Source organism: Gavia stellata, chromosome 4 (genome assembly GCF_030936135.1).
Source record: "Gavia stellata isolate bGavSte3 chromosome 4, bGavSte3.hap2, whole genome shotgun sequence".
In the NCBI taxonomy this organism is placed as follows: Eukaryota; Metazoa; Chordata; class Aves; order Gaviiformes; family Gaviidae; genus Gavia; species Gavia stellata.
Window position 1 is genome coordinate 28,434,738 of NC_082597.1, and position 27,618 is coordinate 28,462,355.

The window sequence follows — 27,618 nt, forward strand, 5'->3', positions numbered from 1 at the left end:
AGCAAATTTAGGAGGCAAGACTTCTAAGTAGATAGCAAAAAATACACCAAATCTTATACTTTTTTAAGTTCTGCAGAAATTCCCCCAGAGTGTTTTTATTGTTTTCTTTAATTTTATTCCCCTTGTTCTGTACGACGAAACCACTGAAAGTCAAATGTAGTTTCACAGACTTTTTCTTGGGACAGTAAACAGGAATGAATTGTGAACCTCCTGGACTTTCAGCTGAGGCATATGTAGGCATCTTCTGTGTGCTTACATCACGCCGGTAGTAACAGAAAGTAAGCAAAGCCCAAATGCTGTGAAATTTAGGATTTGAAAGTTCTCTATAGCCAGGAAACTCCACTGGTAACATGGAGCAAGTCCTCCTGCAAGACCTGATGTTCTGCTTCTCCCTGCTGCTCTCTGGACATTGGGTTAAGGGAGAGAAAGTTAACTTTTCTTTTTCTTTTTGGAAAAATTTAAAGCATTGTGTTTTCCTTTTGTTTATGTTGACAGCCATTATGCTAATGTCCACTCACATACTTTATAAATTGTTGGAAGAAAGTATCTATTGAAGTTTCAACAGCTCATTAATTTTAATTAAGAGACAAGAACATGTACAGGCTACATGTGAAATTTCCAGCAAAACCTGCAACCTAAACAGGCAGCAGAAGGCCTGATGTTCTTGATACATCTGAGACGAAAGCCAGCTAAAATGTCTCACTTTAAAAACAACAACAAACCATGTCAGGTTTTTAACCACAACAAAGAATCAAAAGGGAGACCAATTTATTTCTTCTTTTACGCCGTTCACCTTTCAGTGCAACCTGAACGCCGCACGCAGATGCCTGCAATTTGTTCCAGCACCAAGTGATCTCCAAGGAGACTCCCTCAAGTCCCCCGGCTTTTCTCTAGCACTGCTTGTCCAGGCTGACAAAACATGCCTCGTTGCTGGCAGAGGCAGTGGACGGGAGTGGGGTACGGTGCTGAGGTGCGGGGTGAGAGCCGGGCTGTGGTGGGGACGTGTCCTGGTGCCAGCCCTGCTGCGCTGTCTGTAGCAGGGGGGATGCCTGGGCAGAGCTGGAGCTCTGTGCTCCCTGCAGGTCTGAGGTGCAGGCCTGCTCCCTGCCACCCACAGCTCCAATGAAAAGTGCTTGAAGCAGGGCAGAGAGCCGAAGGATCTGCAGGACTCCATGGGAAAATGCTGGGCTTCTTCCCTGCCATCCTTCACGAGGGGAAAGTCTTTTTTTTCATTGTGCACCACTCTGTGTAATAACCTGGGAAAACTCTGTTGAAGACTTAGCTAATGTCCGTTGGACCAGACCCTTGGAGAAGCTGTGTTCCCCTCAGGTTAAAGTGATCATATGACATATCTCAAGCAATCTGTCCCTCTAAAGGCTGCAAAATATTAGGGCGGGTTCGGACTGAATTTCAGATACTATGCAAAGCAGGTCATCCTCTCTTTGTTAGGAACAAAACAAGCTTGTTTCTCATACTTTATGCATATGGGTTTAAAGACAGATCAGAAGATGATGAATAATCTGTTTTATATTTTTTTCAGTAATAATGTTAAATGTCATGGTCCAGTAGAGCATGAAATCTGTCTTAACAGCTAGCAATCCAAAGGGATTTAAGTACTCAGCTGCATTTTTTTCCTTACAAGCCTTCTAGACGCAACTTCTACCAACGTGGGCATGCTGTAATTCGAGATTCACTTTAAGATCCATCAGTGCCACAGATCCATATTCATTACAGGGGTAGACTGGGCTTGTGCTGAGCAGGCAGGGCTGAGCCACATGGGGAAGGGGAGCACCCGGCTGTCCCCACGTCTGCTCCCACTGCCCCACGTCCAAGGAGCGCTCCCTGGGATGAGCCCTCCCCGCAACTTCACAGGGACTGCAGAGGTGCCCGTGGGGATGCACCTCTTGGTCTAAGCATCCCTGCATGGGCTCCAGGCGCTTGCTTCTTAAAACTGCTGAGTGCACACACTCATAATTGAAATTAAAGAGGGCTATATGAGCTCAGCACCTCCAAAAATTGGAAACTAAGCAGTTCAGAGCCTTAGAAATCTTTCTGGAGGTGTGGCAATATATAGCCACTACTGGAAAGTTTTGCCAAGAAAAAAATATTAAGGGATGCTACTTGTGCTTGAGGAAAGACAAAACAAGCTGTGCAGTATAGGTGTGAGTAGCTTGGTCCTGCAGAGGTAAATAAAAATGTATCAGAACTAATTCTCAGTGTATCCCTTTGAATTTGTGATTCATGGTCTCATACAAATTAAGGCCAGAAAGGACTATTTGATCACCTAATACAGCCTTTTTGAAATAAATGTGTTCTTGCATAATGGGAAAGTAAACTATTCACATTCTGCATTAGCAAAGTTTTTACATCTCCTTTGCCCAAAGGTAAATGGCAATAGAAGGCAAGACAAACACCTCCCGTCCCCCCTTTACATCCATTTCGGGTTTGATTCCTATAATGCTTCATTTTTTGTTCATTGAGTTTTGCCTGTGTTAGTCCTAAATTTTGTATCTGAAAGGTGAACATGGAAAAGAAAAAAAAAACCCTGTAAACATGTGTTTCTCCGTTTGTTTCTACATTATTAGCAGTACTCTTTAAAAAGTTGTTTTACATGAAATCATCTGCCTGGTTGAAAGAAATACAATATTTACTTAAAAAAACCTTGTGTCTCCCTTTCTCTCTGAGAGTTTAGCATGTCAAATTTTCATCTCCGTTTATAAGCTGTATGCCCATAAAGGAAAATGTATTTTAACTACATGGTGTACTTTAAATGCACTAACAAAAATAAGTGGGTATAAATGCTACCAGAAAGTTTTATGCTTGTCCTTCCCTCAGTTTTCTAGTCTGTTAACTGCCCTATAAACCTCCGCCTTCACAGCTATGTCACACTTCACACGGGATGATTCGGTTACACGTACAGCCGGCCAGTAAGAATCCTGTGTTAACCATAGCTAAATCAAAACAGGAATGCACCAGTGCGGCTCTCTGCTTGTCCATGAGGTTTCGTTCTCTCACACCCTTGATGGACCTTGGCTGGCTGACAGCAGCCTCCGGCTGTCCCCTGTCCCAGGGAGGGGCGCAGCGACAGGCTTGTCCCCCTCCGTGGCAAGTGGACCCATGGGAACAGGGAGCCAGGGAGGGATGTTAGGAAAAAAACACCTCCCCCAGGGTGGCGTTTTGGTTGACAGCTCTGTCGCAGAGCTTAGGTAGGGGAGAGAGGGACTTTTCCCCACAGGGAAACACCACCCTTTCCTCCAGTGCTGGAGCCAGTGTGGGGACGGATGAGGGGTGGGGGCCAGAGACTCCTGCGTTGAGTCAGGTTGTGGCAGCTGTGGGCGGGAAGTGCTTTCCTCCACCTCCTCCCTTTGAGAGGGGTCTGAGAGGAAGGGTGCTCCTTTTTGCCACTGGCCTTTCCCGTCAGACCCCTGGCAGGCTGGCTCAGACCCATGTTGTTTCCTCACCACGAGTGCTTTGCGGGGCTGAGGCTCTCCGGTGGCAAGCCAGGATGATCAGACAGACCTGTCCGCTGTGAGCACCAGAGCCCACAGCACTCAGGAGGAGTATGTGCCTCCAGCCAGAGGCTCTGGACACTGAGGCCGAGGGGAAGTTGAGGAGAGCAGACACTTCATTTATCATAATGGCATAAAAATAAACAGAAAATGCCCGCAGAGCGCAGACCACGCTCTTCCCTCAGGGATAAATGTGAGAAATCCACCGTTTTACCTCATAAACCCTAGGCAAGCAGCTCTCCTGGGTCCAGGTGCCGCCGGGGCACTCGGGAGACCTGAGGCACTGCTGGCCGCACCAGCCGCACTGCATGAAGGGAGGCGCCAGCAGGCACTGGCTGCAGGACCTGAAGTGATGGCAGCCCGGCCCCTTCAGCGGGATCTGCGTTATCTGTCGATGGAAAGACATGATGCACAGAGCCGTTTAATACATATGCTAAGCGGCAAGGAGAGTCTCTATTTATGCAATGCGCTGTGGTGCTACTCAGATTTCAGATGTGCAAGCTGCGCTTCGACTTCTCTTTAGCTCAGTAATTATACGATCTTATAAGTAATTTAACTGACATGATTTTAAATTCGCTTGGGAGAAACCCTAAAGGCATCTTAATGTTATATACAGTTACTACCAGCATCTGGTGTTTACAGCAAGATAGCAGTTTTTTGCTGATGGAGAAAGAAAACAGCAGCGTGCTCCTCCCAATTCTGCACTAGTTCTTGGAAAAAACAGTGTCTCTCAGTATGTCTTAGTTCGTGCATTTGTAAAAATAGGGATGATAGCTATTTCAACTTTGGCAAGGCTGTATGAATATCTGTGACACACTTACAGCACGTGACTGCCCATGTACTTGTTTTTTAACACCTATCATCAAAAAACCTGTGCTATACCTAAAACATGGATTAAAATTTACATTACTTAAAATATCAGGATAGTTATGATAATAGTCACTCTAAATGTATAAAAATTCTTTTTAGTCAAAATATTAAAATTAGTATATAATTACATTACTGTATAAGTACATGATACTTCCTTACACTTCCGTACCTTCCTTAAACTTATTTTGGACATTTTCTTGAAGATTATTCTTACAAATACCTCATACTTTTCTAGTAAATGATTAATAACCATCTTTACTAATGGTTGATGTATTTCTGTAAATTCTTGTAGAACTCAAGGGGTCAAATTATTGCTTATGATTATGGCTTAGGATTATCTGTAATATTATCTGCTGATGTTTTAAACCCATTCTACAATGCGTATCTACTTATGACAATAGCATATTTATGACAGCTCTTCATCTTTTGTTAACCCTTTGTAGACTACATGCTAAAGCAATATTCAAACCTTACTATGAACACTGACTCCCAATTTTAAACACGCCCACACAACTCCTGAACACACACCCCTCCTTAAAAAGTTATAATGTTATGACACAAACCAACAAAAGCCAGGAAACTGTGAGTACCATTCTTTCCTTAAGCCATTGTGTGGTTTTTCTTTGCAAGCACTTGAATTAAGGACAGGGTTTCAACCTTAAAATTTGCATTTCCTGGCTTTTGTTGGTTTATATCACAGCTTTTACATTATTTAAACATTTCTCAATATTAGGCTGTCGGTTTGTTTAGGAGGGAAAAACAAATCATGCCGGAAACTTGCCCCTTCAATGTTCCCAAGGGAATGGCAAGGCTGGGAGGATGCAGAGCATAAAGCAGCAGTGTGAATAGTTGCTCTTACTGAAAGTTGCTGCTCTGACGGCAGGTTTATACAGTTCACAGAAGGATTAGATTAGGAACCACTCACCTTTTTCCCAGTCACTACCAGGGTATAGCCATCATCGGCTAATGAATTCTCGACAACAACTTGGGGAGAGACGGGGTGGGAGTCTAGCTGAAAGCTGACATGTGGAGCTGTGGGTTCTGAACGGGAAACCACTATCTAAAAAAGAAAGAAATTGGGAAAATCAGCAGGCAGTGAGTGACACAAATGCATGCTGCTCAGCGGTCTCACGTTCCTACCACTTCTCTGCTTGCATACATTACTTTGCATTACATTGTATAATATTTTGCATAATGTTCCATCATGCTCTGATTAAAGCGCTATAAAATCTACTTTATTTAACACAGCAAAATCATGGCTGTTGGAGGATCTTCAAAATACATCGTATTTATTAAAATATGAAGGAGTCATTGCATGTTTTCTAGTCCTTTAATTTCAGGTATTTAGAAATCAACTGTAAAAAATGAAGATGGGTCATTTAGTCAGCCCTGTACATTTAAGAAAGAAGAATTTTATCTACAACGTCTATTTAAAAGAATCTTAAAAACTCCAGGCCTTTAAAAGTCAAAGATATTTCCATTTATTTTCACTTTGGTCCTTCAGTTTGAAAAGTGAACTTTACCCTGTGTCAATAGTATCTGGTCTTGATGCACATGGGGCCATTAGAGCTATGGCAGCGCAGGTTGCGCTGTGAGCAGCTCTACAGAACTGCAGGTACATGGGCATCGATTCCCAGAGCTGGTGAGGTGGCTATTGCTACGGACAGGCTCTTTGCAAGACCTGGCTAGTCGCCTCAAGATCTGGCTCCTGCTGATGTCTGGGGGAGCTAGGTGTCCAGGACAGAGCACACAAAGCACCTCTTAAATGACAGGGAGAGCTGGAGGGTTTTCTGGAAGATGTTCCAAAACAGGAGCCTAATTTAGTTGTCCTGAAGTCCCTTTGCAAGAGCCCCCTCTCTCTGTATTGATTTTAGGAGATCTTAGGGAGATTAGTCACACCAGGATGAAATTCCCCCACTAGTCATGTCTCTGCATCTTGAGTTACCTAAATACTTCTGAGAATTTGGGCCTATTCCTGCAAACACACGCTTAACTTTACTACTGTAACTTTGTTGACTTTAATGGGATGAGTCATGGCTGTTAAGCGCAGGCATAAAGCATCTGCAGATTGGGGTGGATATTCGATAGCGAGATTTTATAGGCTTGGGCCTGCAATCCAGAAGGATGTGCGCCCAAATGGGAGAGCATCAGGCAACAAAGGCAGAGGATTGTTTACGTGAGGGAAGATCACATGTTCATTTTTCAAAAGCTGCATCACGTGTAGTTTACTTAAGGAATTTAGATAATCAACATTTGCTGAGAAGCTGAGATTCAATGGGGTTTATTATTTAAAAAGATTGAAGCCATTCTGGAAATAACTTGTATGTCAAGTGTTTAATTTTTCACTATAATGAAGCTTTTCTTTTGACTCTGAAGGCAGCATCAGAACAGCTAGGATGTTGACTTACATGATTTCACTGGCTTTTTGCACTGCCAAGGTCTTTCAACAAGATGGCTGACTCCAAAACTAGACTTAGAGAAGCTGTAATTACAGCTGATGTTTTGTTGTAATTCAAGACTTAAATAAAATATATGAGCAGTTAATTCATGGCGATAAGTGCTTCACATCCCAGAGGTATTTACAGTTTGGGGTTACAAAGAGGCTTTTTTTTCTTTAAAATGAAACTGGCTTTGTTAAAGACTTTGCTATGGCTTTGTTTCACAGTACAGAAAGTGCAGCTTTTAGAAATCAATAAGGTCTGATCATTTTCAGTGACACAGAAGTATGGTCTCTGACTCAGTGTACTAGGGCATGAGCTCTGTTTTTATATTCAGGACAATGAAAAATAGAATGGACTGCAAAGCTGCATGAAAAAGCTTGATTAATGTTGGCATTATGGGGAGAGGTAGCACCACAGCTGCAAATACCTTTTTAGTTGATCATTAGCCGTGTCTCATCTTGAATACCCACTGCTATAAAATGCTAAGAATTCTTTTCTATCATTAATCCAGGCTTCCTCTTATTGCCAAGCATTCTTTCTGATTGAGCCACAGTGTTAACCCTTTAAACACATCTGCGTTGCAAAATCAGAACGATACATGAAAATTTGGATCCCATCTCTACAATCTTGGAAAAATTATTCAGTACTTTAAGCACTGACTGACCTTTATTTTACTGAGACTGATAGTCAAATCACCTGCTCAAAGCCCAAGTGAATAGACTTTAACCTAATGACATACAGGGAGCTCAAATTACACTTCCTAACTCATTTGGGACTATGCAATAAAAGTTTGCAGTTTGCTTAGAACTAATCTACCACCCTACAGTGCTGCCGTAACAGATACTAGATTCAAAAATGATCTTTTTTGTCTATGGAACTGTGCAGTTTTTGCACGCATCAGCCCAGTCCTTGAAATTCTATCTTACCCTTATCCAACATAATCCTGAAGAAAAAGGCAATTTGAAGACAGCTTCTACAGCAGGAAGAAGAGGCTACTTAGGACTCCAGTGTCACTCTCAGAAACCTCTGATTTTTATTGCTTGGGACTGGGCTGGTATGCATACAGTGTGGCTTTAATCTACTGTGGACACACCACCATACAGGGGCTACTTCTACCCTGGAAATGGTTCAGTACTACAGAAGGATTTCTCTTTACAAAGACTATAAAGTGCTGGTTTGTTTTGGGGTTTTTTTTGGGTGGTGTTGGTGGTTTTTTACGTTTTAATAATTAATTTAATAACCAAGCGTTTCTCCAGAGCCTAAAAGAAATGAAAGTGTATCTGTGTGCCTGCACTCAAGCAGTTAGGAGAGAGGGAAGGTCTTGAACAGACAAATAATTGACGAAAAGAGAACGGACAGACGTTAGCAGTAAATGGTCAGTCCTTGCAATAGTGAGAAGTCACCACAGGTGTTCTGCAAGTTGTCTGTCCTGGGATCCGTACTGGTCAACATACCCATAAATGAGTTGGAAAAGTGGTTGAGCAGTCCAGTGACAAAGTTTTCTGATGAGCTGAAGGTATTCAAGGTGATAAGGATGAGGACAGACTATGAAGGATGGCAGAAGGTCTTTACAAGACAGCATGTCAAGGCAATAAAATGGCAGGTGAAATACAACAGAGAAGATGAATTTAAAGCAGTATATGATAGATAGTTCCATGAAAACATCATCTCACTGCTCAGCAGCAGTCAAAAAAACAAATAAAAACTTAGGAATTGTTGGAAAAAGATTAGAGAACAAATCAGAAAACATCCTGATGTCATACAAATTCATGGCTTGCCCGAACCTTGAATTTTCTGTGCAGTTCTGGTTGCCTTATGACAAAAAGATGTTAAAATGGGAAAGGGTTCAGAGAAGGGTAACAAAGATGATCAAAAGGCTGTAATGAACAATGACTGAGTAGGGTAGGTGTGGAAACACTATGAAAAAGACATACAGAACATTGAGTGCATAGAGACTGACCATTTACTCTCTTCTAATAAAAGCGCTAAACACCATCAAAAGACAAAAGTGAGAGTCAGGTTCAAAGCAAACAAAAGAGTAAGACACCTTAGCAATATGTGATGACCTATGGGACTCCTTGCCGAAGGATGCGAATGCAAGAGGGATACGCATTCAAAGGGAAACTCCGCACGTAGCTGGAAAGAGCTAAACAGACAAAACTCAATAGCCCAGGAAATCCCCAGAATGCAAAATAGTTGGAGGCTTGAAGCAGAAGGTATGACATATGCTGCCTGGGTCCCTAGGCATCCACTTCTCACCACCGCTGGAGACAGAGCACTGAACTAGATGGACTGTTCGTTTAAACCCATGTGGCCCTTCTGACGTTCTTACAATCAACCCTTCTGAGAATCACATTCATTATCAGTAACTACAACCCCAGACATCCTTCTCAAAGCAAACACAATATTTATGTCCCTCTATTTAAAAGAAAACCAAAAAAGTATGTGATCTTTCAGCATAGCTCAAAGTACTTCCATGAAGGTAACAGACAACAGTTAATTAATTAATGAATATATTAATTTATATGCCCTTTATACTGGAAGTCAGTGATCACGTAGGTCCATGAACATTAAAATAATTCATTTAAATATTCTTTCATTGCCATCAGCTAGTATTAATGTTAAGTAAGAAGACTTGACTCTAGGTTCATTTATGCATAATATAGCCAATTAAGACTGTAATAACTTGAGTTGAAAACCAGCATGCAATGGCTTCTTTTAAAAATAATTCTGATGCTCAGTTCTGCTAGTCAGCAGGATTGAATTACAAATGTTACTGTCTGCATGTTGAAATATCTTCTGCAAAAATGAGAGGCCTTCTAAAAGCAATCCCATCTAAGTATCATATTGTTATTTTTTCCCTAGATGTCTGGCAGGTGTAGGCCATTACCCAGCAGAGATAGGCTCAGGGTTAACTTTATTGTGTAATGCCTCAAATGCCCTAGGATATGCAGCATAGCCTTGCAAAGGGCACATATGTAGCTCTCTAAATGCTGTATATCATTCTAATCCATGGAGAGTATAATGGATCTCCTCTGAAGGGTGTAAGCTTTTCTACTCAAACTGAATATTAAAACATGTGTGCTCTCAAAACAGTTATTTGGCACCACATGTTAATTTTAATTTGACTGTATGGATTTTGCATTATGCAATATTTGATATTTTTTCTGGGACCATCAAGATACATTCTTTACCACAGGAAGAACTGCTATTATAAAACTGCTAAAAGTTGAGCTATAGATATGAAAATGTTACTTATCTAGAGTTTCCCACAGTTTTCTGTTGGTTTAAAAATGATAAATTGGGAAAGATTGCAACTATTCGCATTCTTGCAAATACATGAGTGCATAGTTTGCATTTAGCTTTAAACAGGTCAGACCACCAGTATTGAAAAGCCAGGTGAACTGCTGGACCACAGAGGCAGGACAGCAGCGGGCACTGAGGACAGCCTTTGCAATGACTCCACTGGCATCCCATCACTCTTTCCTCCTTCTGGCTCTGTAAGGTTTAAGGTCAGTGCTCATGTATTTCTTGACCTCCTCACACTTGTTTCCGTGGCTTGTGACTTGCACTGCTGGGTTTTGTTCCGACTATATTTGTCTAGTGGGACAGGAACTAGATCAAAAGATGTTTGATAAATATGAAGGTGGAAATGGCTTCCAGTATGCTGTGGTATAAACTGGATTTGAATGAGCATGCTGAAAGGTGCAAAGCTCTGTACTTCCTTGGTCTGCATCAACTCATTTTGCTGATAGACACCATGGCTTTGAGCCTCGATTCCTGGAGAGGCGAGGCCTTGCCACTTTGCTGTTTGCAAGAAGACAGCAATGCTGAAGGCTTGGCTCTCTTCTTGTTGAATTCTGGGACAAATTTTTCCAAGCCTTGACTGCAGTTACAAATAAAAAGCAGATGTGATTATTTTTGTCTATACTAATTTCTGTAGCATACATTATGTTCCCTGGCATGTAATCTGTGAAAGCAGCTATGACACATGCTAATTTCTCTCTTTTCAGGGAAATGAGATGTCTGTGTGTGTTAAAGTTTGGTTGTGGTGGTGGTGTTTGTTTTTAATCATATGTATTGCTGGGAAATGAGTGTGACTATAAAGTGTTCTGTCTACTTGGATGTGAAAGACAACAGGTTTGTGTTCAGCGTGTGAAAATTTCCCAGACCATTGATCTGTGCGAGCCCGGTCCCTATTCCTCATCAGATAGAATCAGGGGCACCAAACGAAATGATAAGGCAGGAGGTTAAGGAAACCCCAAAGGAAGCTCTTCATCATTCAAAGCAGAATGAAATTATGGAAGTCATTGTCACAGAATACTGTAGAGGATAAAACAACAAATAATTTCAAAAACAACAAGCAAAATTGATGGAAAAGAAGTCCATCAAGACCTATTAAACACCAGATATGGGTGCAGTGTCCAGCTCAGGGAATCTCTGGGCCACTGATTGCCAGAAGCAGGAGGGTACTGGGAGAAGTATCACTGTGCACTTTTACTTGCCTCATACCTCTCCCTTATCCATCTTAGCCCCTGAAAGAAATAGGAGACTGTGCTCCTTGAACCTTTATTCTGACCCCATATATCCTTTATGAGCTAAAAATATGGTTAAAAATACTGGCATAACATGGGTTCCTAGAATAAGGCTTATTATTATTCTGTATTGTTTCGTGTCTAACAAGTGCGGAGAGGCCCTGAGGAGGGTGAGTGGCCTGTTGTGTGATGTGCTCTTCTCCAACGAGGCCTATCTGTGCCATCATGCTTTGGTTCTTGTGCCCTAAGCCATTTTCAGTCCAGACTCTGCTCAGACATGACAGTGCGTGACCATGTTTTGCTAACATTTGGCTTCTCAGCTAGAGCTGGCTCATGTCCAGCTAGATTGGACAGGACTGCAGCCAGCATGTAGCTGACTGCAGCTCAGGGTGTATGTATATCCATGGGAAGACCCTTTCCTTACCTCCAGGAGCAACAAGATGGATGTCCTACTGCCCCATGAAGATAAGAGGGAGTATGCGGGAGCTCCTCACTCTGCACACAGCTCAGTGCTGCCCCATTCTGCACTGAGTTTCACTGGTATAGTCAGAAGGATGAGATGGCCCTGCTGCCAAAATTGCATCTAAAGACAGTGGTTGCCCATAGTAGTTGTAAAACATACAGTGAAAACTTCTCTATTCCTCTTTTCCTCAAGAAGGTCACAACAAGCAGTGCATTTGCTTGGGCTTTACCTCAGTGAGGCCAGCTTCAAGTGTAGGGAGCAGATGCAGTATTCTGCTTCCAAACATAGCGTTATGCTGAAAACCAGCCTCTGCATACGTCAAGGGCATCGGTCTCTTGCTCATTGTTAAGGCCAGACCAAATGTGAGCTTTTCAGAATAAAACTTGTAGAACTTTCCCATATCCCACTCTCCCCAGAGCTATCAGAAAGATTTCTCCTTCCTGAAGAGCTTTGCTCTTTTCTTCATCACTCAGAAGTCACTCTCTGAAATAATACCAAGCTCCAACAAAAAAAAAAAACAAACCCCAAAAAAACCAACAACAAAAAAAAGCCACCTTGGAACTGAGCAAAACTAGAAGATATTTTATCTCAATATATCACGGGGTTTTTTTTCTGACAAACTAGAATTTCCCAAAATACTGGTTGGTAATGAAAGTGTCTTTTCCAGTTGTGAGTCGTATTCTTAGCGTAGCTTCTTTGGCTTGAGCAGAGTAGGGCTGCTTAACACCAGCTGAAAATCTGATTCCCCAACTACAGCAGTGTGACTGGGTGCTGTTTTCTAATCAAATAACCACTGTGAAATACCTGATTCACTTTGCAACCAGCAGCTGTACTTTCAGCCTGTGTTCCCAGTCACACTCTGAAAACAAGCACAATAAGAAAGGCCGAAACAGCTGCAACTTCTCAACAGAAAAAAAAGAAGGGGGAAAAAAAAGCTTGTTGTCAGGCTCCAGCTTAGGAAGGAAGTAAACCCATTTTTCTTTTCCGTCTCATGCATGTCAGCTGTCTTAGAAAAATTATTACTGCTCTGTTTTGTAACAGAAACTCCACAATATTTGGTAAACTACAAACTCCAATCTATTCATGGCCAAATACAGATTTAACATTTCTTATGCAGCCAAAACATGCTCAGTATGTCAATGGGCTGCAATTACTCTCCAGGAGAGCTTTGAAATTCACCTCCTGGCCCCAATTATCCTCCTTAGAAGAACTCATGAATCTTCTGTATTTGGACCATTCTGATTGATTTGATTTTAGTTTTAGATTTTGGCTGAAAACAATAAACATTTAGTGAAGGAAGCTGTATTCCCTTTCCAGTATTGGTGGTTTCCAGAGCTGTTTACATGAATAATTCTATTTAATTGAACTAAAAGCACAAGCAGAAAACAACAGGTGACTATTCCTTGGTTGGATAAAACACGCCTGCTTTTGCATTCTGAATATTACAGGCTCTTCTGATGACTTTTTTTAAATAGGCAAAATACAGACTATATTCTGAGTTGGGTCATTAGCACTGTTTTGATGGGTGATGCCGTAAGTTTCAGTGGAATCACTTGTAAAGATAGGAACAATTCATTGTGATACGTCCCTAAATACATCAAAACTCCAGAATCAGTTAGCCATCATCTACAGAAGGAAAAACCTTGTTCTCAGAAACTACATGTTAAACATTCTGTTGACTTTTGCAGCAATGCTGTGCTATAGTTGTGTGGTAAAGAGAGAAAAATGGATGGAGATGGAAACAGAGTTAGAGATGAGGCACCACTAGGAAGGCAGAAAGTCATGAGCAGAAGAAAGTGCAAAAGGAAATGAAAGACAGCAAGATGAAAGGAAAGAAAGAAAAGGAGAATCAAGCAGTTGGCTGCTGATCAAGTATAACGGGAGAATATGAGAAACATTTTCAAATAAATTTCTCTCAGGTTGAGTACCAGTAGCTTGCTGCTGCACCTACTGGCTTCCACAGTGCAGGCTGGGTGCTTCAATTCAATTTAGGTGGCATGATCACTATGTTTTAAACATCTTTTTTTCCCCCTCAAAATGTTTCATAGCAATTAAAGGAAACCCTAGTTTAATACAGCAAAAATGTGAATTAAATGTTCATTACTTTCACCAAGCTGTGAAAGCAATTGGGCACTTCAGGGTGCAGTTGTCAGAGACAGAGGTACTGTACTACTATTTCTTTTAATCTCATGGATGACTGCTAGTGCTGAAATTTATGCCACAAACTAAATTGTCTAAATATGGTAAGGTTTGGTATTTCAAAGAGGACACAAGATGAACTGGATTCACTGGAAAGGCTGAGCTGATTTTCTAATTTTAGAAACCTATATATGAATATTTTTTTCTTTTGCTTTCAAATAGTTGGCAAGAAAGTATGTTCGCAAAATATTAATACAATACAACCAGTTTTAAGGCAGGTTCCCTGATAGGTAGAATTTTGCAACTAATTTCTCTGAAAGCTTACCTACCTCTGAAGGGATATAGTCAACTCTGAATAGCTACAAGTTACAAGGGGATTGCACAAGAAAATTCAATATTTGCATGTACGAAGAGCTAAAAATATGAGTGCAAATGACTGTGCAAAAGTGAGGTGCATAATAAGCGAAAAACTGAAGATTCTTTGCAATATGTTCCAGCAGATTTGTGAATGAAACAAAAAAGAACATCATTACATTTCTTTGCTAAAAAATGTGGGGAAGTATTTGGGGGTATCTTTTTGATAAATTAAGTCATTGTGAGATTATCCTGCTTTTTTTTAACCCATTGTACTTCAGTAATGGTCATTTAGTAGCTCAATTTTTAATGATCACCATCGCATTGCAGTTAATAGCTATATTTCCATAGAAACACTGCAAATCTGCTTTAGTTGGGCATTTGCTAATGAACATGTTTGAAAGCACTTCCTAGATAACCATTAGTGAAAAAAAAAAAAGATTTAATGTAAGCGAACATTAAATTCTGCAAAAAGCTGTGTCTTCTGTATCCTACAGAGCTACTATCCCTTTCAAGATCATTTAAAGGCAAAATAAATACTAACCTTTTAATTTGGAGGTAGCGTCATTAAAGGTAGTCAGTATGCTTATTCTCCTGCTGGTTGCACCAAACCCTCAAAGAAAGAGCTCCTGCTTATTACAATATGAACCCAATGCTGACTTCCCCCTGTAGCTCAAACCAATCTAATTCAATGATGAGAATATTTCTGGTAATGGCAATGTGCAGTTTACACAATAGCCTTTCTTTTTTATCTGTAACTGAACCTAGAATGGGAAATGTATTCTGGAAATATTTTAATTGTTCCTTGAGTTGGGCAAACGTCTGAATGAAGTGTGTGGTGCAGGACTTGAATGAATAATTTAAAGAATGTTACAAATGAAAATAATGCTGCCTTGCACTTTCCACCAAACGTCCCTAAAAGCTTTGTGACAGCCCAGAAGAAATGCCACTAATAAGACAGTAGTTGTTATTAACTGTATTTTGTAGATAAGGAAATGGCTTCAGAAAGGTTAAACAAACTGCTCATGTTTGCTATGTGAAACAGTATCTACATTTAAGAACAGAGCATGGGTTGCTCCTGTGCTCAGTACATAGCTCTTAGCATTTGCCTTTCCCGTGCTGAAGACAAACTGCAGCTTAAAGTTAACAAGGTCATCATGGGAATTTCAGGTAAAACTGGCAGAGTTGTCACTAAAAGTTTTGTTAAACTCCTGTCTTTCAGGGGGAAAGAGAAACATGATTTTCTCCAGTTTTTCATCTGTGCTTTGTGGTAAATCACTCTGACCTCCCTCCCCATAGGCGCATTGCGGATTTTGCATAATGGGGCAGGTTCTGTGTCCAGTCTGTGCAGAAGATGGAAGGGGAGGTATAGGATTCCCTTTGTCCAAAAAGGGTGCATATACAGGGGACAACATGTAACCCTACTTACTGCATGTGGTAAGGACAGAGAATGAGGGCAAGGGAGAGAAGAAAGGGAAGACTTATTTTTATGAAAAGTTACATATGCCCAAGTATTTTCTAATGGAAGGTCATGGAAAATGGGGAAACTGGAAGGGCACAGCAACAGGCCTTCTCATCAGGTTTCAGTTAATGATGGTTGGGGGACAACACTACTAACTTTGATGACTCTCTGCAGCTTACAGAGCAAGAAGGACCAAAGACTGCCAATAGTTCAGGAAGCCCACTAGAAGACAAGTAATACCAGCAGAGTAAAAGGACACAGGTCCTTAGGTGCAAGAGCCATCCAGGCTGACATGCACATCCAGGCTGGACTCTTGTGACAGCTGGAGAAGCCAAGCTCTCCAAGGTGGTCATTGCAGGATGACAGTGCTTGAAATCAGATGGGTGAATAGAGGAAGCCCTTGGTCCTTGGTGCTTTCAAAGTATTTTGGCTTCTGATGTTTGATTTTGACTGCCAAGTTTTTAAAGACTGTTGGCTCTGTGGGTTAGATTTATTTCATTAGTCACCTACAACGAAGTCATTTAGTATAATCTACATGTCTAGATTAGTTATGTACTCAGTGGAGGGAGACAAACTTCTCAGGAGGGTGATTTACCACTTATTGTGGAAAACCTGTTTTAGGACAGGAAGAATTGCTGTCCAAAAGAACAGAGTGAGATGGGAACGAGCAAGAGCCCGAAAATCTAAGATGCACTCAGAGAAACTTGAAAGTAGGTGGAGGAGGAGCTAATCTCAATTCTACAGTTGTGAGTCATAGGCTATGGGTACATTACCAAGTAATTTGGTGCCAGAGGAGTGGATCAGTATGTAGAAACAACTAATGCTGAGGCTCCTGCTTCTACATTATAAGCTGTCTTGGCATTTTACATTGAACCAGGTTTAATGTGATCCTCTAGACCAAATGATGATATGAAGTGTGTAGCTGAGGCTGTTTGAAGAATCAGCCACTGTTTTGGACCTTTCTGCCCCAGCTGGGGTTGGAGCATATTGGATGTGTATCCAAGACAGAGCTTTCAGTTTAGTTTCCTTTGAAAGAAATCTAGTTTGTGTGGATCAAAACTGCTCTGTGAACTGAGCCAGACGGACTAAGTGGAGATCATGGTAGAATTTGCTCCAAAACCATTGCTCCAAACCACAAAGCCCACGTAAACACTTAGAATGCTGAATGCTCTATTAGGCACTTTGTTTCTATTCCAGAAGCTCTATTTTACTCAGCAATTTCAATTTTCTAATGCCCTGTTAAACTGGGGTAATACTGCTCCTCACTTTTCACCACCCTGCTAAACTCCAGCATGTTTTTGTATTGTGAAGGTGTCGTAATAATATTTACCTGCATGAAGCGGCCCTCCGAAGTTCCCAGATTAGCAACGGTAAGGTTCCCTTTGGTGAAGACAGATATTGAAGTTAACAGGACACTGTTGAACTGGCCCATGAACAAGTCAACCCTCTGCAAAGGAGTCGTAACTTCTAAGCGATACTCATCATCTTGTGCTCTGCAGTATGAAGCATTTCTTGAAAAAGCCTGTTTGAAAATGAAGTACAGATGAGTACTGTCTTTACGAGTAGGAATAGATCTTTGTCAGAATGAAGTAATTTAGCACAAATGCATTTGACCAAAAGTATTTTAAAATGTTTCAAACTTAATTGCTTCATCAGTTATGATGTTCCATGAGGAAGGCAACGACTTCTTAGTGTTACCAGAATGTTTAACTTTTTTTTATCCTATCTGTTGGGAATAAGGGTCTTTATTTAACCAGATGATATGTGTATAAGCACATATATCAAGGTATCCTTTCTCTTAGTGACTTCTGTAATGCTGCTTCTCCAAGGGTCTCAGAATTCCTTGACTGCAGAGTCTGCCCAGTGACACACCTGCTTCTAAAACAGTGATTCCTAGAAAATGATTCTCTAAAAACGTAAATTTTTTTAACCTTTTGTTGCATTAATATAACAATTTCCAGTACTCTTCTCTTGCTAATCTCTTTTTACCACCTTTTTCAGTGATAAGACGGAAAAGGGGAGAAAAAGATGGAGAAAGAGAAAAGGAAGATAAGCCAGGAAAAATATGTTTCTGATTGTATATGTAAATGAAACTATGGAGAAGCCAGGTTTTTATATTTACTTAGGCTATTGTATTGATCATCTATTGCTCATGCACTATTTTGTCCAATGTCTATATGTCTTGAGTGTACTATAATAGTTGCTGCATTTACAGGATTTTCTATTTCAGTTTGGGAATAGAGATTACATGTTTTTAATTTTCATTGGAAAAATTCTTGAACAATACACTTTACATTATCTCTCAAGAAGACTATAACCTGTTGTCCTGACAATTCAATAGTAATCTATTAACTGATAATTCCATTACTATTGATACTACATCATCTGTTTTGGTGAAATAGTACAGATAATAACCAGGAACCCCCTAAAGGATCTCTAACCAGTTTAAATTTGGAGGTCATCTAGCACGTTCCCACTGTGACATACTTTATGAATAAACATGTGGGGAGACTATGAGGGATCATATGATGGTTCCCTCTGTGGAAATCAATAGAGAGAGTGCTTCGTTTTTCCTGATTTTTTTATTGATTTGTTGTTGTTACAAACATTTTTTAAAAAATCTTTTTAAAAGCTTGAATTAAACCTTTTATGGGCAGTCAGAGTCTTTCCACTAAATCCATTAGATCTGGATCATACCCTTAAAGAGCAAGTAGGAGTAAAATTTTATTTTCTTATTTTCTAGATTCATATGTTTTTCCTTCAAAGTACTATGAGAAAGCAAGCAATGAACCAAGAATTTCTTGCTGGCTTAACTCTGGTGAATTCGAGAAAAAAATCAAGGCATTGAAAATGGTGTTAACAAAATGCTCAACCTAGTATCTCAGTCCTTTGCTGTTGAATTATAACGTTTCTGAACTGTGCACAGCAACAGCACTAGTGGGTGAAGTTTTCTATGATCCTTAGGAGTTGCAGTCAGCAGTGGTGCCAACTTTTCTCCAGGTACCCTGTCAATTTACTGTATCATTTAGGTAAAAACCTGCTTAAGACCAAACAAGAGCAACTGAAATCTCTGTGCACTGCCTAAAGAAGGCTTCCAGATTAGATCTGATACAGACTTAACAGTTCAGTTAGCCACATACTAAAGTGTTTGCTGGATTAGTTTTGGTATTAACTATTAAAGTATGGCATATTTTGCTCAGCAGGAACTGAACTCATACATTGCACTAGACACACTGAGCATTCATTGAATACACTTTAAATACTTTAACCCAGTATTTGACTGGGTTAAATCATCAACAAGGGACAAATTTAGCTTTTCTTTGCTTTGGCCACCAAACAAGCTGAAAGCTTTATTCTTTTGCACTCATATCCTATCCAGTCTAAAAGTATTTCTGAAACATCTGTGCAAAGATTACTCATACAATGAGTATGAATAGTTCAAGTGCAGAAAGATGTACAGTTTTCATGCTTTTTGAAATAAGGCAGATTTCTAAAACTTACCCTCCCCCAACTTGGGATCTCTGCTCTTTACTGTAACTCCTTTCTTCCCATAAGCAAATGACTTTGGGGAGAGATGTATCTGTGCTAACCTTAAAAAAGTACTTCCTCCCATGTAGTCATCTCAACACAATTTGAACATCCTGAGATGCCTCCTGAAACCCTGTTCAAGCTCTTTTTAAAAAGTGGCTAGATTTTCCTGCTTGCCCTGACACCTTTCCTAGCTTCCCCGAAGTCAGTTCAGCCACAAAGTCAGCTCAGCCTTCCTCAGAGATGTCGTAATTTTGGGTATCTGCCCAAGAACCTGCAGATTGTTCCACATATGGCTCTCTCACAAAACCTGGCGCTTCATGGATTAACCATAATGTAAGGTTAGCTGTTTAAGAAATAGGAAGGCTTTGATCTTTGAGTAGAAATGCAGAGATTAAAAGGCTACTTAGAAAACTAAAGGAAGATTGATAACACGGAAAACCTCGACAAAGAAGCTGCTTTAAATTAACTCTTTGAAGCCTGAATCTCTCCCTCCCTCTCTCTCAGTATGCACATAAGTATCCATTTGGCTGTCAATGTGGAAAAATAACTGATGTCAGATGATGCACTCTGGATATTATGCCAAGTTCCAGTGACAAATCACACAACTATTGAAATGGACGATTAGAGAGCGGGTAAGTGCTTGGGTTGGGCTATATTGCTTCTCTTGTAGGATGAGAGGTGTCAATTGTGCGTGTGATTCATAGCGAGGGCTTTGTGAAGCTGGTGTACGTGTGCCACTGGAATGCAATGCGGTGTGAGCAAGCCCTGCCTTTCGGCTGTATCCAGAAGGGTGGGAGATAACCAACACTATCTTGTTTGTTCATAGGCGAAGTTGTGGTGTTTTGGAATTTACCCTGGATTCGGTCCACAAAAGATGAATGTGCCAAAAAAGTCTCTAGATATCGTTGAGCTGGGCTATCAGGAGCTGTTGCTGCTTGGCAGTTAACTGATGATTTATATATCATATTCAGTGAGCATAAAAATAATATTTCGGACAGAGTTGCACATTTGAAGGCAAAAGTGCGAAGTGGGGAGGAAATTTTAAAGCCACTAATGAAAATCTCAAAAAAAATACTGTTAGGTCGGTGTCAGAACTGATCACAGAGTCTAGTCTCTAGTCTGAATAGCTAGACTCGGGAAAAAAAAAAATCAAAATTTTAAGCAAAGACTTTTTGGGAGCTTTTCTATTATCTGCAACAACTGCAGTTTGGAGAAACACTCCTCCAGGCTCATCCTTCTAGAGCTGGCCAAACCCTGTTCTTCTTAGTTAACTGCAATGCTCAATTAGAAAGTGATATTATGTGTAATGTCTTGATATTACGTTTAATGTCTTGAATAAACTAGAAATTAATGACTTAATGACTGCAGAACATCTAATAGTGTCTTGTGAGCAATTTGGAGGAAATCATTAAAATTAAAATTTAATTTGACAAGTTGGAGAAATAGTCTGAAAGTAACTTGCTAAAATTTCCTAGTGTCACTTGTAAAATACTACAGTTACGAAGGACAACTCAAGTGAAAGTAGGAATAAGCAGGAGTCTTATTTCCTGCTGGTTTCTTTATATGACTTTTAACTTGTTGGCTGTCAGGAATCAAATTCCTAAGTATCAACTTTTGTTTTCTGCTGTGGATCCTGGGAGTCTCCCTCAAGAGAAGTGGGCACCCACAAGTGCCGATGTCTCTCCTTTGAGCATTTCTATGGCATAACATGGAGCAGAGGGAACTGAGCTACTGCTAAATGAGCTGAATCCTGATATCTGCAAATGGCAAAAATCCTTTTTCAAAGCAACTGCTGCAGAGTGAATGAATAGATGATTCTACGTAACAAATTGATTCCCAAGCTGATTAAAAGTGGAGGTGGTGTATGAGTTGCTTATCTCTTCTGTTGTGGAGGTCAGTGAATTAAGATGAATAATAAAACTACAGTTTTCAGGAGTGTGTCCTACTGGAATCAAGCACATAATTATGAAGAATTTACGTGAACAGCAGACTCTGAACAGGAAGAGTAACTGTGAGGAACACAAAAGAACCTTATCAGATTTTCCTCTAAATTTTCTTGTGTATTTTCGGCCAACACGGTTCTGCTGTTCTGTAATACATTTGAATTTTCTGGGTAGTTTGCAGTATTTCTCTTCAGGTGAGAAATGCATTTGACCACTGCTTCTCTCCACGTGAAATACAAGAAGTGAAATTCTGGACCGAATAACTCAGTGAAGTCAGGGTGTTGCCTGAAGAGGATGAGTGACTTGATCAGCATCACATTGGAGGCCTGTTAGAGGGCTGGAGTTAGAACCTGTATTGTCTGTTTCCCAGTCCCAGGTAAATAAAAGTGAGGGACATTATAAATTTGGCCTGTCTATCATTGTTGTCTTTGAAAGGAATTACTCCTTAAATTTCACAAACCTCATAAATTTTCCCAGCTGTCACATACTGGTCTTTTTAATTATGGACTCAGTTAGAGATGACTACTAAGATCCTTGTACTTCTAGCTCTTTGACAAAATGGGGAGAGGAGAAAAATAACAAAGACAAACTTTCGGGCTTCTGGCACATTTACAGACTCTATTCACTTCATGCCTTCTTCTGTCAGTTCCCTTGGCAAAGGGACTATCTCCCTTCTTCTTTCCCACATGGTTTTATGCCATAGCTGGTCAGAGTCAATAAAGCATAATGGAGAAGAGGAGAAATACATAAATAGCTTTCTACTATGCTATCACAAAGGAATATTTTTTCCTCTGCAATTTGCAAGACAGAAAGTTTGTGAAATGGAAATATCTTACTACTAGCAATTCTAAAAAGTCATAGTCACATTTACTGTTCTCACTATACATAACTGTCCTGGGGTGTCTGAAATCTTTATGGTTATGAGCACATTCAATGATGATACATGGAAAAAATATGGGCACATTTATTTTTTGGAAGTAATTGACCAGAAAAGAATCTCTTGTGAACTCCAGCGCTGTACAACACGCAGAAGAGAAGCCAGCCAGAATTGAGGAACATGAGAAACAGAAATTCTTCGGGTGTAGTATGTTGGTTTTTGCCAACATGATCAACTGCAAGTCCACAGTGAGACTCCTCACCCACTGGGTCAGCGTAACGGCAGTGTGAGTTCCCAAAACTTGCTGCTGCATTTCCAAGAGAAGCAGCTGTGGGAAACTAAACAGGGGTGGTCATACATCAGTACTAGTCACAGGTACTGTTTAATAGCAGGCGAAATGCATGTGAATAGTGTTCCTTATTGGCACCAAGATTACATTACGTTCATATTCTCCCATTTCACTTCCTTTATCAAGTATTATCAATTAAGAGATTGGGTCTTTCGTATTGAACTATTGCACATATTCCTATTGATAGGGTCAGTAAGTCCTCAGAAAGAGGTATCCCAAATGGATAAGTCAGCTATTATTTGCCATAGAGACTACATAGACCAGAGCAATCTGCTGGGGATACACACTGTGTACCCCACCTGCTGCTCTCACAGCAAAGACAGCTAATTTCCATGTTAATGTGGCCATGATAGGTACTAGGTATGCTGTTATTTCTCTTTCTTCTTCAAGCACTATTTTGTCAAACAACTAATTTGTTCTTCCCAAGGACTCCATGTTTTTGGGAAGTGGAACAGAAATCGCTCAGAAGTCACATCACAAGAGAAGAGTATTTGAAAACACAGTATTCAAAATGCTATGTGCTTTGTAAAACAGATTTCTGCACAGTAGCACCAGACATCATTACCAAGCACTTCTTATAATCCTAAGGAAGGGAAAGAAGAATAATAAATGGAACAGCTTAATGTTGCAAATGGGTACACATTTATGTGCTAAACAATTCCCATAGAAGCAGATCCACTGTGCTTCTGGTTTCTTCTTGACCAGTGAAAGACACCTCGAGGGTGTAGGTGCTGTGAACTCAGTCCAGCATTCACAGAGAACTGAACATGCCTAGGACAGGGGACTGGGTTCTCCCATTTCTGAGAACTTCTCCTGAGGCACTGAAGCTCTACTTTTAAAGAGTTTTTTCCTCTTTCTGTTTTAAACAAAGAATTGTTTCCCTCTTCCTTCCTTCTCTTCCCATTATTCCTCGTGTATTTGAAAGCAATTCAAAGATTTTTTTATAAAATACAGGAGAAGTATGTTCCCTTTCTGAGAATAAACTTTTCAAATCTCAACTGCAAAGTAGGAGACTTGAAGAAAAAGCAAGCAATTGGAAACAGTCCTTTAAGACAGGAACAATCAAACAATCCTAACTATACAGTGGCCACTAGTGTGTGTTGCTGCTGCCCATGGTCTGAGTTACACAGGAAACCAACCCTTCAAAATACTACTTGTTGCAAAATAAGGAACAATTTAGAGGGAATTACTGAAGGATTAATTACCTTTAAGCTACACTTTCAACTTCAAGGACTTGATCTACAACTCACTGAAGTCAGTGGAAAGATTACACAAATTGTTATGACCCCTAGAGAAAGAGAAATTTTTTAAAGAACTCCATTGATGTAAAATTTGACATAGTATCATCCCACTAACTCTTAATACTTCTTACCTTGATCTACTTCACTGCTAAAATGAGAGGGGGGAAGGAAGTTACTGTACTGATGCTCCACTTAAGGTAATAAGTAAAAAGACATCCATGTTAAATGTAATTAGTTAATACAAATTAGGATGATTACATGTTCTATTGTCAAGATCATTCAAAGAGTTATTTGCTTTTGTCATTGAACAGCGCTGCATTAGTTCTCATAATCTGGTTAGTGCATTAGCACTAAGTAAATCCTATTGATTCAGCAGATAAAATGGACCTAAGTAATCTTTGTATTTTGCTGATTTCCCTTATATTAATTTAACATTTAACTCAGTATACAGATTATCAAAGGAGAGGTGTTGACTAATTACACATTTTGAAGAAATAAAAGAATGCATCAGAGATGTTCTGTTGATAAAAGCAGTTTTGCTGTACATTTGTAGTGTACATCAGATGCATTTTTCATAGATGTCCTTATTTAAATGGAAGCTGTGTTGAAATAGAAAAGCTGTGGATTCCAAGTAGTCCAGTTATCCTAAGACAACGCTGAGTGTGGAGACTCTTATTCCAAGATAACATTACACAACAACTGCATGTCTAGCCAAAACAGTGGTGCAAGAGATGTGTGGGATAGAAAGGTGTCCAGAAAGTAGGAGAAAATAATGCAATTTGCCCTAATTTCCACAAGCTGTGTATAAAAGCAGGGTAATATGTGCCTTAAGAAAATGAAGCTCTCATTATCACTTCCCCCAAGATTCCTCCTCTAACATTTCATTGTTTTCACCCACTCCATAGGCAGTGCAAGTAATATTTCTTTGTGACCTACACTCACTTTCTGAACCATTTATGCCATGGATCTTCTTCCTTAGCAGTAATTTTTTAATTTACTGTGGGATTTGACTCTGGTTTTACTTGTATTTATGGAAATGAGGAGTAATTCCATTCTGATGCAAAAGCTGTCTGAGATCAGAAACCCACATGCCACCTAGAAAGTCCGAGTAACACAACAGCCTCCTGGATAATAACTACCTACTGTTGCTTTAGTGAGCAATAATGATGGCAATATGTGCTCCTGAGTCAGATCAAGTGGAGTAAGTAGAGAAACTGCTGAGGTAAGGTTGGTGCTGAGTGAGCTGAAAGGCAGATGTCTGCTTTGTCAGGATTTATGTGTCTCTCCGTCATTTGGCAGCAGAACCCGAGGAAAATTTATTGCTTGCTTAGATGTCTCAACTACCTACCAAAGCCAGGTGGGATGAATCCAGGACTTAGATCTGCACGCAGTGCACTGCAGAATCAGCTTCTCTGTCTCTGGAACATGGAATTGGTTATAAAGAAATCCAAGCAGCTCTTTCAGGAGGGCTGACATGGTCCCATTGCAGAATAGCCATCAGCAGACTATACAGGAACTTAATCTGTGGCAAAGGAGCCTTAGAATTTGGTCTGAACCCAGGAAAAGAGGCTTAGATCTGAATATTACACATCTCTAGTGAGTGTCCTTAATGCTGCATACCTGCTAGTCTACATTTTAGACATTTCTTCTTGTGGGACTGTAAAGGTTTTCTAATTTGCAAAGTTACATAGGATAAAAAAAATTATTCTGTGTTCAGTTGTAGTCTTTAGTGTTATTTAAGGGCCTTCTGAAACTCTGAGACATAAAAACCACATGACCAGAGAATTTAGGTATCCATGTTAAAAAAAAAAAATAAAAATTACTTTCTGCCTGAAATTATTTCTGTGCAATTCCAGAGAAAGGCAGCAGAGTCACTCTTCCACACTAATAACCAACAGGGAATGCTGCCTTCAGTGGAAGAATTTGATTAAAAAGTCTGGAAATGGAATATTATTACTAACTCTGGCTGATAAAGCAGTGCCCTTTGCAGAAAATGGTGGTTTAATGGATATCACTTTTTCACAGAGAAATCCAGCTTTCGTCGAGAAGATGATAAAACACCAAGCAGCATCACTGGGAGGCAAACAGAGACAGGCCTCTAACAGGAGATCAGGAGAAGGAAGCTCTCTGTAGTTTTTGCAGCACTCGGGGACTAACAGGTCAGCCCCCAGACCCCATAGCTCCTGGGTCTCAGAGAGTCTGCAAAGATACCTACCACTCAGGGCACTGTGGTATTTTCCAAAGAAACTCCCTGACCCGCCTTTTTCTTTGCCTTGCCTTTTTCTTGGGAACTCCCTTGTGACGGTGTCCACGTGGCCAATCCCAGGGACAGAACAGCCCTTACCTTTATAGTTACACCTCTGCTGAATCTGGCCCAGCCTGAGATAACCATATGCATACCTACACTTATACCATATCCCCTACACATTGATACCCATATCTGTACCTGTATCCATACCCATGCCTCCCTCATATGCAAGTTACTGGAGTTCAGACTCTTCCTGCAATCCCTTGGGCCATCCTATTTGCCCCAGTCAGGTCTTGCATGGCCAGGTGGGTAGATAGCCTTGTACCTAACTCTGGAGGGGAGCTGGGTGGTGAGCACACCCTGCCTTGCACGGTATCGTACAGGGCACAACGGGGACCCTTGGGGTACCACCTGGGCTTTGTTTATTCTTCTGAGACGCCAGAATCCATAGAAAAGCTCGCAAAAAATCTGTACGGATGGGAGCAGGCTTTGTGCCAGGCAAAGAGCTGTATGCCATTTGATACAGCATTTCCAGAGGAATAAATGACTGAACCAATCCGATGGATTCTGGTGCCTGACTTTTAGGGAAAATATTCAGGCACATTCTACTTGCCATACAAAAAACATTTCCCCCATGCTGTGAGATTATGTAAACAAGCCGCATCAACCCTTCCTAATCAGAGAGATGTGGTGTTATTTCTAAACCTGCCAAAAAATTTTAAGCCAAATGGTGTGGGATATTACGGTTACAGGGCCTCAAAAGAGTTATTTGTCTCTGTTTATTTTATTAAATATTCCTAGACATATCCTTAGGATGACAGATCAATAAGTGCCTTTGTGGTTTCCTGATAGAAGGCAGCAATTATTTTCTTCCATTACAATATAAGCATAACCCAATTTTACTCATCTATCATGTGTGTAATGGTAATAAAGAAGCATCACCATGTGTTTATTTTACTGTCACTTTATCTTTTGTTTTGGTGATCTTCTGTTTTCATTTCACGTTCTTCCAACTGTTTGTGCCTTTCATTTGATGGGAGTGGCGACCAGTTTGTCTTGCTTTAGGACACTTGTTGGGAACATGGTGGCAAAAGCCTGTCTGTGGTTTCTCTTTTCCTGTAAGGTGAATGGACTACTTCAGGTTTTCACCTGAACTTACCTGTAGAAGAAACAAAACCACAGGAACTTTACAGAGCTGAATTTGAATTTCATTTTTAGAGGTGCTTTTCCATGGAAGCCAATAGTGATGGAAGTTAGGTATCAGAGGAGAATTGAGCTCACAATTATTTAGCACATAAGAGATGAATAAAGGCTAAACAAAGCCCATACGATCATGATCTAACTAATGTCAATTGAAATGTATAGTTGAGATTGTCAAAGCTAAACTCAACCCATCTTCCTCACTTGGAGAATCACATTTAATCCACGATAGAGGTGCACACTACTGGACCATGTCTGCAAATGAAGTAAGCACCATTTGTCTTCTCATTTAAGTACTCCTCTGTTTTGAGGAGTACCACACTAGGGCTGATAGTGACTAATTGTGACCAAATAAACTCTGCTAAAAGCCTACATCCAGTTTTCTCTTCATTGTGGGTGAAGGGATTCCTGAACAGTGATTCAAAACCCTCCGCAGCAGCTACCTCTCAGATATCC

At 40.4% G+C, this 27,618-nt stretch overlaps 1 protein-coding gene across 1 annotated transcript in view; it reads right to left on the bottom strand.

The window, feature by feature from the left end:
* MET (MET proto-oncogene, receptor tyrosine kinase) overlaps positions 1–27,618 on the bottom strand; it is an 86,066-nt gene that overhangs the window by 36,173 nt on the left and 22,275 nt on the right. Inside the window, exons 4-6 of the mRNA XM_009817862.2 lie at positions 17,104–17,295; positions 5,305–5,439; positions 3,724–3,897 (exon numbers count right to left, since the gene is read on the bottom strand). Coding sequence (XP_009816164.2) covers positions 3,724–3,897; positions 5,305–5,439; positions 17,104–17,295 — 501 coding nt within the window. The remainder of the gene's footprint in view (positions 1–3,723; positions 3,898–5,304; positions 5,440–17,103; positions 17,296–27,618) is intronic.